Here is a 16,842-nt window from a genome sequence, read left to right on the forward strand (position 1 = left end):
CTGAAGCAGAATCCATTCAACGACCAGCTTCAGCTTGAACACATTCAGTTACAGAAAACTCACTATCTTATGAGACAGCTGTGTTGGACAGCTCTGATTATTAGGAATTCTTGAAGTTGAGCTGAGTTAAAATATAAGTCCCTGTAATTTCTACCAATTAGTCCTTGGACCAAGTCAAGGCCTTTTCTACATGACAGCCCTTTAAATAGCTGAAAACAGGGACCAAGTACTGCTTACTAACTTTCTCTGGGCAAAAATAAGGCACTGTGATTTAGTGGAAAGAGCCTTGGACTTGGAGTCAGATGGTCTGAATTTGAATCCTGCTTCTGCTATTTATTAGCTGTGTGACCTTGGGTAAATCACCTACAATCTTTAGAGGTTGGGTTAGATGTCCTCAGAGGTCCCTTTCATCTCCAGAACACTTTGATCCTGAGTTTCCTTGACTATTCTTGACATGATTTCAAGATGACCTTTTATCAGCATAACATTCCCCCTTCCTGTCACTATGAAAGAAATACACTTTTTAAAAAAACCCTGTCAGTTGGATAGCCATGCACTCCAGCTTGTGATAGTGTCAGAAAAAAAGATACTCAGGTCTGTGAGTTCATTTGGAGTTTCCTTGTGAAGGAAATTAAACCTGTGCTCAATATTCCCATTCTTGAGTCTTTGTTTTATTTTAAGCTCTGTTCATTCCCATCTTCTCTCTTCAAAATAAGGATATGTAATTGTGCCCAGCAGCTAAATGTAGGCTTTATTTTTTTTCTCTGTTAGGAATGGCCTTTGAGAGATGTGATGTGTATTAAATTAATTTCCTTATTCAGGATTCTCCTTTGCTCACACAAGAGATGGGATCTCCAGCATTGGTAAGGGACCAAATGTAGAAAGATTTGAAGTACTTCTTTATTACTAGTGTGTAGTGACAGACCCATTTAAAAGCTCCTGGTACAATTTATTTAGAAAAAATAGAAATAGTTAAGAGAGAGAATGTACAGGTGCTTAGAGACACTCATTACTTCTCCCTCAAAACCAGCTCATCAGTAGATCTCAATCATTATAGCAAAGTAGGCTGGACTTAATGGAAATATTAAAGATAAGATCAGAAAGGATCAATGAATCATAAACTATCCCATCTGGAAGGGACCTGTTGAACCATCTAATCCAATCCTCTAATTTGACAGATGAAGAAGCCAAGGCCCAAAGAGGGGAAGTGACTTGCCTGAGGTCACTCAGCTAGTTAATGACAGAACCAGAGCTAGAACCAAGGAACTAGAATCGAGGTTTTTCAAAAAAGAATACATTTAAAAAATAATTTTAGGAATATAATCAGGACTCTGATCATGTTGTAAGAGTGTGAGATTTAGAGCTGGAAGGTGCCTTAGCAATCATGTAGTCCAATATCCTTATTTGACAGAAGCATAGAAGAGAAGGGAAAGTGGTTTGCTTATAGTCACTTATTTAATTGATATTGGAACAGAGACCAGAATCCTGGTCTTCTGCCCTTTAAGCTTCTATCTTAAGTGTTGCCCTTAGAAAATAAAAGTCCATTGGGGACCAGGCCTGACTAGATCATGTCCTTTGACCTTGTTAATTTGGCAGAGCCTCTCCTGAGTGATTTTTGACCTTTACATGGTGAGATGGAAAAGAGCACAGTACTTAAAATCAGAAAGTTGATGTTTAAATCCCTGCTGAGTCATTCACTAGTTCTGTGACCTTAGGATAATTGTTTTACCTCTCTGAGCCTCAGTTTCCCTTTGATCACTCTAGTTCTATTCTCTTCCACTTGGAAGAACAAATAGCATTTCTGATAGAGAAGGCAGTGCAGTGAAGGAGGAGAGAATGCCATTTGGTCTAAAGAGTACTAGATTTGGAGTTTGGGGGCCTGCATTTGCGTCCAAGTTTTGTTCTTTAGTAGCCAGTAATAAAATGGAAATAATATACTTGCACTGCTGGTCTCACAAAGGTTCTTGTGAGGATCAAGTCAGCCAAATTTGCTTAAGATTTGTAAACCTTTAAAATGCTGTATTAATGTCGGTTGTTGTTATTCAGGCAGGCCATTGAAATCTTGATTTCCCGGGGGAAGGGGAGGGAGAAGGGGGGAGGATGAGTGGCAGAAGGAGGCTGCTGGTGTAGGGACATCATTCTGAAGCTCTGTTCTGGTTGGCTGATGGGCATATGCTGCAGACTGTTTGGTTGGGGGTTTCCTGTTACTGGTTTTTTTTTTTTTCAGTTCCAAGTTCCTCCTTTGAGGGAAAGTTCATAGTTCATTTCTAGAAGAAATCTCAGGGTGTCAAGTTCACAGACTGACAAAAATGTAAGGGACTTTAGGGATAATTTAGCCCAATGGAGCTTAACCTTGGGTCCATGGATGGGTTTCAAGAAATCCATGAACTTGGTTGGGACAAAATTGCATCTTTATTTCAATATTATTTGTAATTCTTTGCAATCTGATATATTTCATTTTATGCCTTTAAAAACATTATTCAGAGAATGTCCACAGGCATCAGCTAGACATTCAATAAACACTGACTAAGTGCTTAATATATACTAGGCACTGTGCACCAGACTTCCAAGAAGGTCTATGATAAACACACAGAAAAAAGCTTGAGAGAGTGTGCGGGAGTACACCTCCCTCATTTGATAGCTGGGGAAACAGAGGCTTATGGAGGAGTGACTTGATTCTGAGGTCACACAGTAAGTGGCAAAACTAGAATTTGAATGGAAGTCCTTTGAGTATAGATCCAGAGCTCCTACTGATATAAGGCCTTCCCTGCACCCAGAATTGCTTTCCAAAAAAACTACAAACAGAAAGTTTTGGAGGGAGATGAATTTTGCCTGAGTGAGAGAAGAAAGCTATCTTAGCATCTTAAATTTCTTAGTACAGATGGATCCGATGCTGGCCAGGACAAACTCTCCTCTACCTCAAAGTTTCCCAAGAGTAGCTAAACAGAGACATCTTGATCTACAACTCCACTTCTCCTTTTTTGGTATGTGATTATTATAGAAGGTTAGAGCTGGAGGGGATCTTATAAAATAGAACTTAAAATCTCGGAACTGGAAGGTAACCTAGAACATAGAATGTCAGTTCTATAAGATACCACAAAAAATAAAATGTCAGAGCTGAAATAGATGATAAATGGAATCTAGCACAACTCGACACTCAATGAATGAATTCTCTGTCTAGCATCCTGGATGCTACCTTTTGCCTATAGTCCTGTAGTGACGGGGTACTCACTACCTCCCAAAGTGGTTCATTCTACTTGACAGCTAATTATTTGGTTTTCCCCTCCCCCCTTATGTTAGTCTGTAATCTGCCTGCCTCTAACTTCATCTCTTTGGTACCATCACAGAACCTGACAGTTGGAAGAGATTTCAGAGGCCATCTCTACCAACCCATACAGGAATCTCTTCTACATCCCCCCCAACAAGTGTTTATCCAATTTTCATGCAAAGATTTTTTTAAGGTCCTTCTAAGACAGTCCATTTCACTTTTGGATAGAGTAGTCTTATAGGAACGTTGTCCTTATGATGAGGTTGGGCAGAGTTTGCCTCTCCGAGGTATCTACCCATTACTCCAGTTTTGTCTTCTGGAGTCAAACAGAACACATTTCACACCTTTCCCACACGACAGTCCTTCAGTTTTCATGTCTCCTCTGGCTTCTGTTCTCCAGGGTAAACCTCCCTAGATCCTTCAAATGATCCAGATATTATGGTCTCCAGGCCTCCCACCAGCCTGGCCACCTTCCACCTTGTCTGTCATGGCTCTTGCTAAACACAATGCCTACATCTGGGTACAGTATTCCAGCGGGGGTTTGACCAGAACAGACTGAAGTAAGACTATGACCTCTGATGTTCTTGTTCTCTTTTAACACTGCCTAAGAATACACTAAGAGTTTTGTTTTGGTTTTTGATTGTCACGTTATACATCGACCTTGAACTTGAGGCCCCTAAAATCCTGAGCTTTTCATTTGAGTTGTTGTATAGCTGTTCCTCCTCTATCTTGTGCTCATAAAGTTCATTTTTCGGTGACCCAAGCAGTAATAATATGGAAAAAGCCTGAGATCTGGAGTCTGAGGACCTGGCTTTTCTGCTTGTGACATTTACCAGGTCACTCTCCCTATGCCTTGATTTCCTCATCTGTAAAATAAGAGGGTTAGATTAGAGTGCTTTAGAACATCTTGGTTCTAAAGGTCTGGGGAAACCTTCACCCAAGAGCCCACTTTATGACAAATTGATTTTCTTTCTCTTTTTTGTATATAAATTTAATAATTGTTTTTTGATTAACAAAAATCTATGATCTTGTGCTCCTATAGCACTGTAGTTTTGTTGTTGTTCAGTAGTTTTTCAGTCATATCCAACTCTTTGTGACCCTATTTGGGGTTTTCTTGGCAAAAATGGAGTGGCTTGACATTTCCTTCTCCAGCCCACTTTACAGATGAAGAAACTGAGGCAACCAGGGTAAAGTGACTTCCTCAGGATCACACAGCTAGTAAATGTCTGAGGGTGGATTTGAACTCAGGTCTCCCTGACTCTAGGCCTGGTGCTCTATCCATTGAACCACCAAGCTTATCTCTATTAAATCCTATCTTATTTTTCAGCCCATTATTCTTGACTGTGGAGCTTTTTTTTTATCCTAGCCGAATCATCTAAAGTTTTAGCTATACTTTCCAGCTTTGTATCACCTACAAATGAGATAAGCATGTCATCTATATTTTTTTCCTAAGGCATTCACAACAAAGCACAACAATGCAGGGTCAGGCATAGCTCCCTCGGGTGCTTTGTTAGAGAACTCCCCCAAAGCTGATCTTAACCCACTATCGACTCTTCTAGTTGTGTCTTCTTCTAAATGATCGAGAAAATTGCATTTCTAAGAGAAGGTGGTATAGTATAGGAGAACATACTCTGAGTCTAGATATAGTCCAGACAGCATTCGATTTGAAGCTGGGGACTTGGGTTTGAGCCCCAACTTTGCTCCTTACTGACTGTGTGGCTTTGAACAAGTCCTTTCTCCTCGCTGAACTCCAGTTTCCTCGTCTGTAAAATAAAAGGGTTATTTTCTTTAAGGTGCCTTTCAGTTCTGAAGCCCATGATCCTAAACACATGCTAGAAGAATAAGGCTTCCCCCTCACTCCAACTTATGCCTTTTTTCCTGTTTTCCCCCATTGCTGGAGTTCAGAACCAGGGCTGTGACTCCTCCAATTGGTTTGCCCACTTCGCTGGGAGCAGGCCAGGCTGTCTGTCAGCTGCCTGCTGCCTGAGTTCTTTGGCCTTTCCCTCGGCACTGATAGGTCAGGAGTTGGAGGTGGAGTTTGGGGCTGTTCTCCCTCCAGCAGCAGCTAGAGATGCTGTGGGCAGGCCCCACTCTTCAGTGTAAAGGCGGCACTGGTGTAATGGAAACAGCCCTGACCTTGGGCTCCACACACCAGGCTTCTTTAAGGCCTACCTAGTGCTCAAGTCTTTTGACCCTATTTACTAGTTTTGTGACCCAGAGCAAAACATTTGCTTCTCTCAGCCTCAGTTGCTTCATTTGTAAAGGAAGCCTAATAATACTTATATTCCTCGTCTTATAGGGTTGTTAGGAAGAAAAGTATTTTGTATATCTGAAAGAGCTCAAGAAATATGAGCTGCTTCTGTCTATTCTCGTTACCAGAACAACCTGGTCCTGGAAGGTCTGTGAAACCCTTTCCCAAGAGCCTGCTTCATGCCAAATGGATTTTCTTTTTCCTTTATCTCTCTCTCTCCATATATGTATACATACATATATGTATATAATCATATATACATATATATATTTGGTAAACAAAAATTCATTTTTTCCCTTCTACATCTCCTCCCTACCCCCATTGGAAAAGAAAAAGAATAATTGCAATAACTACACATAGTAAATCAAAACAAATTATTGATTGGCAATGTCTATGTGTATGTATTTGGACATTACCAATGTATGTATTTGGACATTACCAATGCAGTAATTATAAACATACACATAGGGGAGGCTAGGTGGCACAGTGAATAGAGCACCAGCCCTGTAGTCAGGAGGACCTGAATTCAAATCTGGCCTTAGACACTTAACATGTACTAGCCATGTGACCTTGGGCAAGTCACTTTAACCCCAATTGCCCCCCCCCAAAGCAAAAACAAAACAAATCATATAAACATACACATATATGTATTTATGTGTTTGGACATTACTAATTCAGTAATTTTATTTGACTTACTATACATGTTTATTTTAAGGATTCTGTTTATTAAATATATATATTTAAGGATATATATATATATATATAGATGTCCTTGTAGATACATACACACGCATGCACCCCTGAAATCACAAGTCTGGTTCCAATTCCTACCCCTATGTAGAGATTTTATATATATTACATATATGTATTATGTGTGTATACATGTCCATGCACACACACATGTACACATCCATAAATGCATTGATATGCATACACATGTGTATGCATACATATATACTGATGTGCATATATATGTATGTATATGTGGGGGCACACATATACACTCCCATATGTCTCACTCTGCACCCTGAATATATCACCTCTTTCTCTGGAGGTGGGTAGCATGCTTCCTCATTAGGCCTACAGAATTGTGTTTGGTCATTGTGCCAATTGGAATTCTCAAGTCTTTCAAAGTTGTTCCAAATTTATTTTCCAGAGCAGAAGATAAATAGACTATAGGGAGCCATGATACTGAACAAGGGAAGCCTCAGAGGAAAATAAAGTCATTTAACTATGGAAGTTCCCAAAGGGACTCAGGCAAACCCTTTTCCTGAGTTTGATTTGAGTTTCTTCAGGAAAGATGCTGAAGCTTGATGGCCTCAGAGAAGGAGTCACTGCTGGGGTTGTTGGGAAAATGAGAACTCATTTTCTTGGCACTTTAAAGTAGAGGCAAGAAGAACAGAAATCAAGAAGGCATTTTGCAAAGTTAACAGGTCTTACTTGAACTGTTCCCAACCTTATGTTTCACCTTACAGAAAGAAAACAGGGAGGACTAGTCGAGCAGAAGGGGATGCTTTAGGCCGTCCCTTTAAGCAAGGGCTGGTTGGCCATGTCATGCATTCTGTAGGTAAGGGTTGAAGTAGATAGTGCTTAAATATCTTCTAATTCTGAGAGTCTATGATATGCTTGTTAGCACAAAGGGAAGAAAGAAGAACAGAAGGCTAAGGACTAAGTTTATAGGAATGTCCAGCATTAAGGAGTAGGAAAGAGGAAGGTGAGCTAGCAGAGGATACTGGAGGAGCTGTCATAGAGGTAGGGGGAGGACCAGGACAGTGTGTTGCAAAAAGAAACCAGATTGCTAGGGATTACCGAGGGTCTGGGCGCTGAATAAATGGGAGTGGTGTGGCAAAGGTAAGAAAAAGTGAAAAAGCAGTTGGAGAGCTGTTAGAGTGATAGCCATGCTAATTAGCTACTGCTGTGGCTCTTTATTGCTTTGTCTATTCTTGCAAAGGATTTGGAATTAAGTAAGAAAAGTTACTACATTGTTTGTATCCTTTGGCCCAGAGATTCTGCTACCAGGGCTATACTCTAAGGAGATTTTTGATGGCAAGAAAAGACCCTTATGTATCAAAATGTTTACAGCAGCATTATTTGTGAACAACCTGAAAATAAAATATGGACCTGACAGTTGGGCAATGGCTGAACATAGGAGAGTAATGGAATATGACTTGGCTGTAAGGAAATGATGACTATGAAGAAATCATAGAAACATGGGAAGACTTATGAATTCCTGCAGAGTGAAGAAAATAGACAAAAGAGAACTATGCACAGTGACTTCACCAATGTAAATAAAGAAAACATTAAGTGGCAACAGAATTCTGACCAAACACAATAATTAATGTTAGTATCATAGTGTTAAATTTAAAGAACATTTCCCTCTTTTCTGTCAGCAATGGATAAACTAGTTTTTTTTTTCAAGGAAGGTACTTTTTGAGGAGGTTGTTTGGATATTTGTTGGGAAGTGTCTATTGTGTCTAGACAAACCATATCAATATAATATATATATATATATATTTTAAAAGAAATAGAGGCAACAAGTATAAAACACTCATTTTGGGAAATCTGATAGTCAAAGGAAGGAGGGAGTGCAGAGCTGCTTTGGTAGAGAGGGTTTCCTTGTCTGAGAGTTTTGTATATCAGTGAGATCACAGGTCTATTCCCTATCCTGGTCCCTTACTCTTATGACTTTTGGGCTCTACTCATCTATTCTCCTCTGGTTTATCTCTCCTACTATAACTTTTCTTGCTTCATACACAGGCCTAATCCAGTGGTTTTCCATTTGAGACTCCTTCTCCCTTTACCTTCAGGGGCTTGTGACCTATGAACTGTCACCACTGGGTTACAGTCTCTCTGTTCGTGCTTGAGAGTTGTTAAGCATTCATGGAGAACATTATGAAATCAAGTTGGTTTGACCCATCACAATTGTGCAGTGTTGTAACCTAGACAACTGCTTGCTTCTACTCAATAGTATTCTTATTCTACCTTTATTATCTGCCTTATGTCCTTCACAACAACTATTCCAAACCTTTTCTTCTCATCAACATCCTCTAAGGTCCCTTCAAGTGGAAAATATGATTCTATGAAATCTACATCCACCACCATTCCGCCTCCTCTAGTGAATTAAAGGAAACAATGTCATCTTCTACACAGAGATCCAAAAGTCTTTGTGCAGTTTTAAGAAAACTTATTATTGCACTAAGACTTTTGGAATACTCTGTATTTCACTGAGAAGAGTAAGACCATCTTATATAGGTTTTTCTCATTCTTTCTTTCTTTTCCTTCTCTCCAGTCAAAAGGAGGGCTACTCTTACTAATCATTTAGGCTAATTTCTCTATCTGTGCCCTTGATCCCATTCTTCCTGACCTCTTCCAAGACCTTGCTCAATCAGGCATCCTTTCTCTTTTGCGTCTTTAGGCCATCATATGCTAGTAGCTCCTTTTTACCTGCCTGTGAACATATTTAGAATTCCCCAGTCCTAAAAAACCTTCCCTGGATGCATCCAGCCATAGTGTCCTATTTTTTTTCCTATTACTGCTAAACTTGAAAGAGTTGTCTGTGAGTCACACTTAGTCTTTCTCACTACTCATACTGTCTTTACCATCTTGCAAATGGGTTTCATTTCTATCCCCAACCATCCCTCTTTGGAGAAACTGCTTTCTCTAACATAGTCATTGACCTCTGAATTGCTTAATCTAATTATATATATTTATATATATTTCCAGTCTTCATTCTTATTGACTTCTTCAGTTTTTGACACTATTGACCACAGAGATAGTCCCTCTTTTCTTGGGTTCAAGATACTGTGCTATCTTGATTGTTCTCTTCTATCACCAATTGTGCTTTCTTTGTTTCCTTCACAAACTCTTTGTTTTCTTCCTTTCCCCTTAATGTGAGTGTTCTCCAAAGCTTTGTCCTTGCTTTGCCCTTTTATTTTCTCACTCTGCATTCTCTCCCTTGGCTCTCTCATTCATCCCCATAGATTCAACTACCACCTCCATGTAGATGACTCCCAAATTTATATTTATAATCCCAACTTTTCTTCTGAGCTACAGATCTGCATCTTCAATTATCTCTGAGACACCATGAACACTTGTTTATACCACTGGCACCTCAGATTCGACATGTACCAAATCAATTTCATTCATGACTGTTCCCTTTCTAGTTGTGACAACCATTCACTTGGTCTCCCATTTTCACAATCTTAGAGCAATAATAGACATTTGTAAAGTACTTTAAAGTTTGCAAAGATATATGTCTATAAATGTGTGTATATAGACATATGTACACACATATGTCTATATAAATATCATTTGTGCTTCATAACAACACTTTGAGGTAGGTTCAGCAGATATTATTAACTCTTTTATAGATGAGTCAACTAAGGCTCAGAGAAATTCACTTCCCTATGGTCACACAGCTAATGTGTCTGAAATGGAATGTGAACCCAGACCTTTCTGAGCCAAAGTTCAGTATGTATGCAAGACTTCCTCTCAGGATAATCTCTGATTTTCCCTTTCCTCTTCTCTGACATCCAATCACTTCCTGGATCCTGATGATTCTATATCCTTTTCCTCTTCTCTGACATCCAGTTACTTCCTGGATATTGATGATTCCATCTCTTAACATGTACCCTACTCTTTAATTCTCACTGCTACCACCTTAGTTCAGATCCCAAATACCATCTCCCTGGACTATTGCAATAGCCCTTTTTAAGGCTTTCTCTGTATAACCTATATCTGATTGTATAATCTATATTTGATTGCTTACTGTCTCAGAGAGGGAGGAGATGGAGAGGATAGAATTTCGAACTCAAATTATTTTTTTAAATGTTAAAAATCATTATAACATGTAATTGGGGGAAAAATAAAATATGTTCAATTTAAAGACCTTCCCATCTCTAATCTGTGCCCTATTTCACCCTGCCTTCATTTTCCCACTCATATTGCTGCCAGAATAAGCTTTCTTCTACATAGATCTAGTCATCATATAACTCTGTTGTTGTTTTCAAATTATCTGTGGCTCCCTGTTGCCTCTCAAATAAAATTCAACTTCTGACTGGTGTTCAAGGGTTTTGACTACCTGGAACCCCCATACATTTTCTATTTCATCTCATGTTGCTCCCCTCCATATGCTACATTCCAGCAAAACTGGATAATTCTCTGCCCTGAATGTGCCTCGCACTCTCCTGTTTGGGTGCTTTTGTTGGAATTAGAAAGCATGAATTCCAACCCTAGTTCTGCCACTCTAGATGTGTGGCCTTAGGGAGCTTAGTTTACCTCTCTGCACCTCAGTTTCCTCATTTGTACCCTGTTTCCCCGATAATAAGACCTATCCCAAAAATAAGCCCTCCCCTTACTGTGTAAGATTCCTCTAAAATAAGCCCTCCCCCGAAAATAAGCCCTATTGAGATTGCTACTGTAGTGAAGGTGTGCTACATGCTACATTACGGTACCCTCTGTATGCATCGTCCCCCCCCCCATGAACCGCATGCCGCACTCCGAGCTGCATCCAATCAGAGCTGCAGCAGTGAGCGCGTCATCCTGTTCTTCCCCAGTGATTTGCTTATTGAATAAAGGTACATTTTTTTGTTCACATTTACCTGTTTATTAAAATTGCTGTCAATGTTCATTAAAATAAGCCCTCCCCTGAAAATAAGCCCTCTGGTGTTTTTCTGTCCAAAAAATTTAATAAGACAGTGTCTTATTATCGGGGAAACATGGTAAAAGGAAGGTCTTAGACTAGATGACCTTTAAGGTAATCTCTGATCCCATCCACTCTTTATCTCCTCCTCCTAGGACACTGTTCATCAATCAATCAACAAATACTTATGAAGTAGCTTCTATATGTCAGGCACCATGCTAGTGCTGGGAATAAAAGTTCCAAGAATAAACAGTCCCTACTCTCAATGAACTTACATTTTAATGGGAGAGAGAAGTATATATATTAATATGTATGTATATAGATTAAATATAAAGCAAATAAAGTTATATGAAGTAGTTAAATACAAGGTAGTTTTGGAGGGAGGATGCTAGCAGTTGGGGGAATTGGGAAGGCACAAGATGGTACCTGGGCTTCAACTTAAAGGAAGAGGAGTCTGTGAGGAGGAGGTAAGGAGGAGTAGTTTTACCTGAAGGTGGGGATGGCCACAGAAAAGACACAGAGATGGCAAATGGAGTGTCAAGTTTGAAGAACAGAGAGAAGGCTTATTTGGATACATTGCAGAATAAGGGAGGGAAAGTAATGCCCATTGAAGCTGGAAAGATAGGTTGGTGCCAGGTTGTATAGGTCTTTAGATGTTAAACAGAGGAGTTTATATTTTATCCTAGAGGTAATAGGAAACCTTTGGAGTTGACTGAGTAGAGGAGTCTCATGGTAAGATCTGTGCTTAAATAAAATTAATTTGGCCCTGGAATATAGGATGAACTGGAGCAGTAAGAGACTTCAGGTAGAGTCCAATTAGAGGTTGTTAGAATAAACTAGGAGAGAGAGAGAGATGATGAGAACCTGAGCTGAGATGGTAGATGTATGAGTGGAGAGGAGTCAGATGAGAAATGTAAAAGTAGAAATGGCAATATTTGGTAACTGATTGGATATATGGGATGAGGAAGAGTGAGGAGCTGAGGTAAGTTTTAAGTATGAACCCAAGACACTGGAAAGATGGCAGTACCTTTGACATTGTTGATTATCATATTAATGATATGTACAATGATATGCTTGGCTTTGGGGATGTAAAAAAAAAATGAAAGACAAAGGTCAAAGGTTGGAAGGGACCTCAATAGTCAACTTGACTGACCTGTTTCTCAACAGGAGTCTCTCCTACAACATCCTGATTCACTGAAATCCTCCAATTCTGAGGAGATGGGGGAATATGGGGGGGGGGGAAGAAGAATTTTAAGAGGGAGTATGATTCCTAGGGAGTAGTAGTCACAAGGAAAACTAACTTCCTGATCCTAAAGTGGGAATTGAAAGAAGGGGAAAAAAATCCCCTCAGAATTAGAATCTAAGAGAGGTGCCAACCAATTGGGGTCTGGCTAAACAAATGGTGATGTATAAATGTAATGAAATATTATTGTGTTGTAAGAAATGATGAAAGAGATGACTTCAGATAATTGTTGAGTAGTATGAACTGATGCAAAATGAAGTGAATAGAACCAGGAGAACAATTTATACAGTAACAACAATATTGTAAAGAAAAATCATTTTGAAAGACTTAAGAAGTCTGATCAATATAATGACCCCTCCAGAGGACCTATGATGAAACATATTACCCTTCTCCTGACAGCTGATAGAAAGAGGTGGAAAGAGGCATATATTTTTGATCATGGCCATTGTGTGGATTCTTGTTTGTGCTTATTTGTTACATTTTTTTTTCTTTTTCTCTACTTTTAATTGAAAGTGAGGGGTTAGCAATAGTGATGCTCCTAAAAAGAGGGCTATTGAAAAAAATTTTTTAAATGCATTAAAAGAAAAGAAGCTCAGAAGGAAGAACAGAATAGCAGTCTAGTTTTGAAAGCAACATGTGTGACTAATATGGAAATATGTTTTGCATTATTGCACATGTATAACTTATATCAATTTGTTTATTGTCTCAGGGAGAAGAAAAGGAAGAATTTGAAATTCAAAAAAAATTTTAATGAATGTAAAAACTTTTTACATGTAATTGAGGAAAATAAAATATTTAAAAAGGAAGTAATGTATGAAATTTATTGTATATGTGATATGTATATATATATATTTATAAACAAGTGGTATGAAATGGGAGAGTCATGATTTCTTATACTATCCTCCTTTTGTGTTCTGTGTATTTTGAAATGCTCCCTTTTGGTGTTTAAGCTCAGAATTTAAAAAAAGAAAGAAAAAAGAAAACCTTCAATCTTTTCTCTCAACAAGCTCACAATCTCTTTGGCTATGTTGTTCACCACTAGTAGCATCCTTGTAAAGTAGAAGTATGTAGAAACTGACCTTCCTATTTCACAGACAGGGAAATCCAAAGAATAGAGTTGGCTGGTGACTTGTTCAAGGCCGTAGAATGGCCAGGAGCAGTACAAGGACTAGAACAAAGTTCCTCTGGACTTGAGGGCCAGTTGTCCTATCCTTCAGGCTGAGTGTGGCTCTTACATCAAATTTCCTACTGTGATTAGTGTGAAAGACTGTGTTCTTGCCCCTAAAGGGAAGGAAGAATATGAAAGATAAGTTGAAATTCATCTTCATTGTTCACAAAGAAAAATGACAATTTTGTATCTCATGAGAGGTAGACTCAGAGAACATCAATGCTGGAAAAAACTTTAAAAATCATCTAGTGGGTCCCAACTCCTTTATTTTATAGATGAGGAAACTTAAGCCTTGACTTCCTAAGAACAGCCTTGACAATTGTCATGCTTGTCATGGGAGGAGCACCAATCTGAAACAGAAGATGAATTTTAGTCTTGACTTTGTCATTTTTTAGCTGCACTATAGATTTCTGATCTCCTCAGTTGATAGCACCCGGAGGTCTCTTTAAGTTACTTTGTACTATGTTGTATATACTTAGCTATATACATTGTATCTTCCCAGTAGAATATAAACTCTTGGAGGGAAGGATCTATTTCATTTTTTGTCTTTGTATCCTCATTACTTAATGCCCCACACATTATTCATTCATTCATTCATTATTAATTCAATTAAATGTTGAATTGAATTGATCTTCTCTAAGCCTCAGTTTTTTCATCTACAAAATGGGGATAATAATCCCTGTTTTGGAAGACATACTGGAGAGTTAAAGAAACTGGATTCAAATTGTACCTCTGACATGACCTTGGGCAAGTCACTTAACCTCCTCAGGTTTCAGTTTCTTCATGTGTAAAATGAAGAGGGTAGAACTACATGATACATAGCAAGCCTCTAAATAAAGTATATTGTTATTCATATTGAAATTATACACAGGTGAAAGAATTTATACCTGGGAACATTTGAAGTCATCCATTTTTCCCTGCCCGTGATGAAGATAGCATGCTGATTCAAAATATGTGTGGCCTGGACAATGTGGCTATCTCATTTGCAAGGCTGTATTAGAGAATACATTTCAGGAAAAAAAAAATTAGTTTATCTTGTCTGGTTGACCTTATCATTTACATGCACTAATGAACGGAAGTAATGGTTTAGACTGGAGGTGTTGAACTCAAGTAGAAATAGGGGTCACCAAACCATACAAAGGATCCCCATGGACAACATATTTTTAAAAATGTAATGTTATCTATGTTTTATTGCATTTGTGCTTATTTTATTAAATATTTCCCAATTACATTTTAATGGTTTCTCTACACAAAATGTATTTCAGGGAACATATTTGGTTTGTCACTGATGGTATAGACATTCCCAAAGTCCTTTATTTCTGTGTGGCTTTTGAATGTATTGTATGATTTTCTTTCTCTTGGGGGGCAGGGAAGGGTGGGACACACAAATCTACTGTCCTTATTATGTTTTATTCATAGACTCATAAACAGAGCCGGAAGGGACGCTAGACATCATCTAGTGTCTACCTCATTTGGCAGATGTGGAAACCAAGGTTCAGATTGCCAGTGTTTTCTAGCTGACTTTCCCAGAACAGAAATTTAGCTCACTCTCAGTCTCCTTGGGCATGAGCATGTTCTCTGCAGAGAATGTTCAGATTTCTCATAGCTCCTCAGTGAAGCCTTTACATCTCACCTGGCTTTCCATGGATGAATGGAAGGTACTAGCTCAGCCCCTCCTTTAGCTGCTGCCTAAGCCACTGATAAGGCAGCTTTTCTCCTCAGTGTTTTGAAAACACTTTTCTCTGTGTTGATAGGGTTTTTGTTTTTGTTTTGCCTTTTTTTTGGGGGGGGGGGGAAGGAGAGTGTTTCCTGCACATTTTCCACTTCCCCAGGAACGATCAATATGGTTCACAGTTTTTATTTCTCCCCCCCCCCCGCCCCCCACACTCACACACCCAATTTACCCACAGAAATAACTCCAGCTGTGACAGCTTTCAGAGTTTTACATTCACTTTGTACTATTTATATTCCAGCCCTAAAGATGTTTCTGAGCAGAGGGTTTTTTTTTCTGTCTTTATACTACTACCCCTTGTTCTGAAAGTACCCACAAGTATAAATGTGAGTAGTATCAATTCCCCATGGAAAGATGGATGGGAAAAGTGGAAATTTTCCACAGGTTGGGGCTGGGGGTGGTGGGGGATGGCTAGGAAAATCTCCACCAGCTCCCTACACAGAAATCCTAGTATCTCCCAGTGGCTGAGTACTAGAGTCACATCTCGAAAGTGGCAGGAGACGTTTGAGTTTCAGCTAGTAGTGACCGTGGGCAAGTGACTTCTTCCTTGTGGCCCTGAGTCAAACAAGGGGGTTAGTCCAGATGCTAAGATTCACTTCAGTTCTGCCACTTACTAGGTATGTCATCTTGGGTGAATCACTCCTCTCTAAGCCTCAGTGTCTTCATTTGAAAATAGGGACAATTTGTACTACCAGTGAGTCAAGTTTTTTTGTGAGAAAAGTGTTTTGTGAGCCTTACCAAAGATCTTTGAGATCTTACCAAAAAAATACAATTAAAGATGTAATATTGTCATTCATCATCATCATTATTATATGAATTGGTCCAGCAGGGGTTCATGAGCAGTCTTTTTTTTTTTTCTCCTTCTAGACCTGCCTTTTATTTGGTTGTAAAAACAAAACAAAACAAAACAAAACCAAAAGGGCTCCTAGAAGAATCACAGAACTTAGACCTGGAAGAGCTTTTAGAGGATAGAAATGTCCAATCTGGAAAGGAATTTTAGAGATTTTCTGATCTAACCCCCTTATTTCACAAAGGAGGGAACCAAAGGCAAAATGAATCACCCAAGGTCACATTGGAATTAAGCAAAACTGGGGATTTGAACTCGGGTCCTTTGATCTGAAATCCTGTTATTCTTTATTTTACTGGCCCATCCTTATATCACTTTTCTTTAAAAAAAAAAGTTGTTTTTCTAAATGGATTTTTTTGTCTTCCTTCTGCCCAGTAAAACTAATCCCCTGGGCTGTTCTTTCCCTTGCAGGTGAAGGACGTAGAAGCCACCATTGAGGACATGCTTCTCAGGCTGGAGGAGTTCTGTGGCTTGACTGACATGGTGGGTGCTTCTCTGCCTGAAGGGCTCAGCTTAGGGCCAGACCAGAAAACTCCTTCGGGGAGCTTTCTAGGGAGGCCATGTTGGCAGTGATTTAGCAACCAGGCGAGTGGGGCAGCAGCCAGCAGTGGGGAGGGAACACACACACACACACACACACACACACACACACACACACACACACACACACACACACACACACACACACACAC

The 16,842-nt window shown here is 39.2% G+C and overlaps 1 protein-coding gene across 1 annotated transcript in view; it reads left to right on the forward strand.

The window, feature by feature from the left end:
- The window catches only part of BCAS4 (breast carcinoma amplified sequence 4), a 60,579-nt gene that overhangs the window by 1,401 nt on the left and 42,336 nt on the right, over nt 1-16,842 (forward strand). The window contains exon 2 of the mRNA XM_069072413.1: nt 16,562-16,633. Coding sequence (XP_068928514.1) covers nt 16,562-16,633 — 72 coding nt within the window. The remainder of the gene's footprint in view (nt 1-16,561; nt 16,634-16,842) is intronic.

The sequence above is a fragment of the Petaurus breviceps genome, unplaced genomic scaffold (assembly GCF_028583685.1).
Source record: "Petaurus breviceps papuanus isolate PSGF00001 unplaced genomic scaffold, PetGlider_PUasm1.0 90847, whole genome shotgun sequence".
NCBI classification, from domain to species: Eukaryota; Metazoa; Chordata; class Mammalia; order Diprotodontia; family Petauridae; genus Petaurus; species Petaurus breviceps.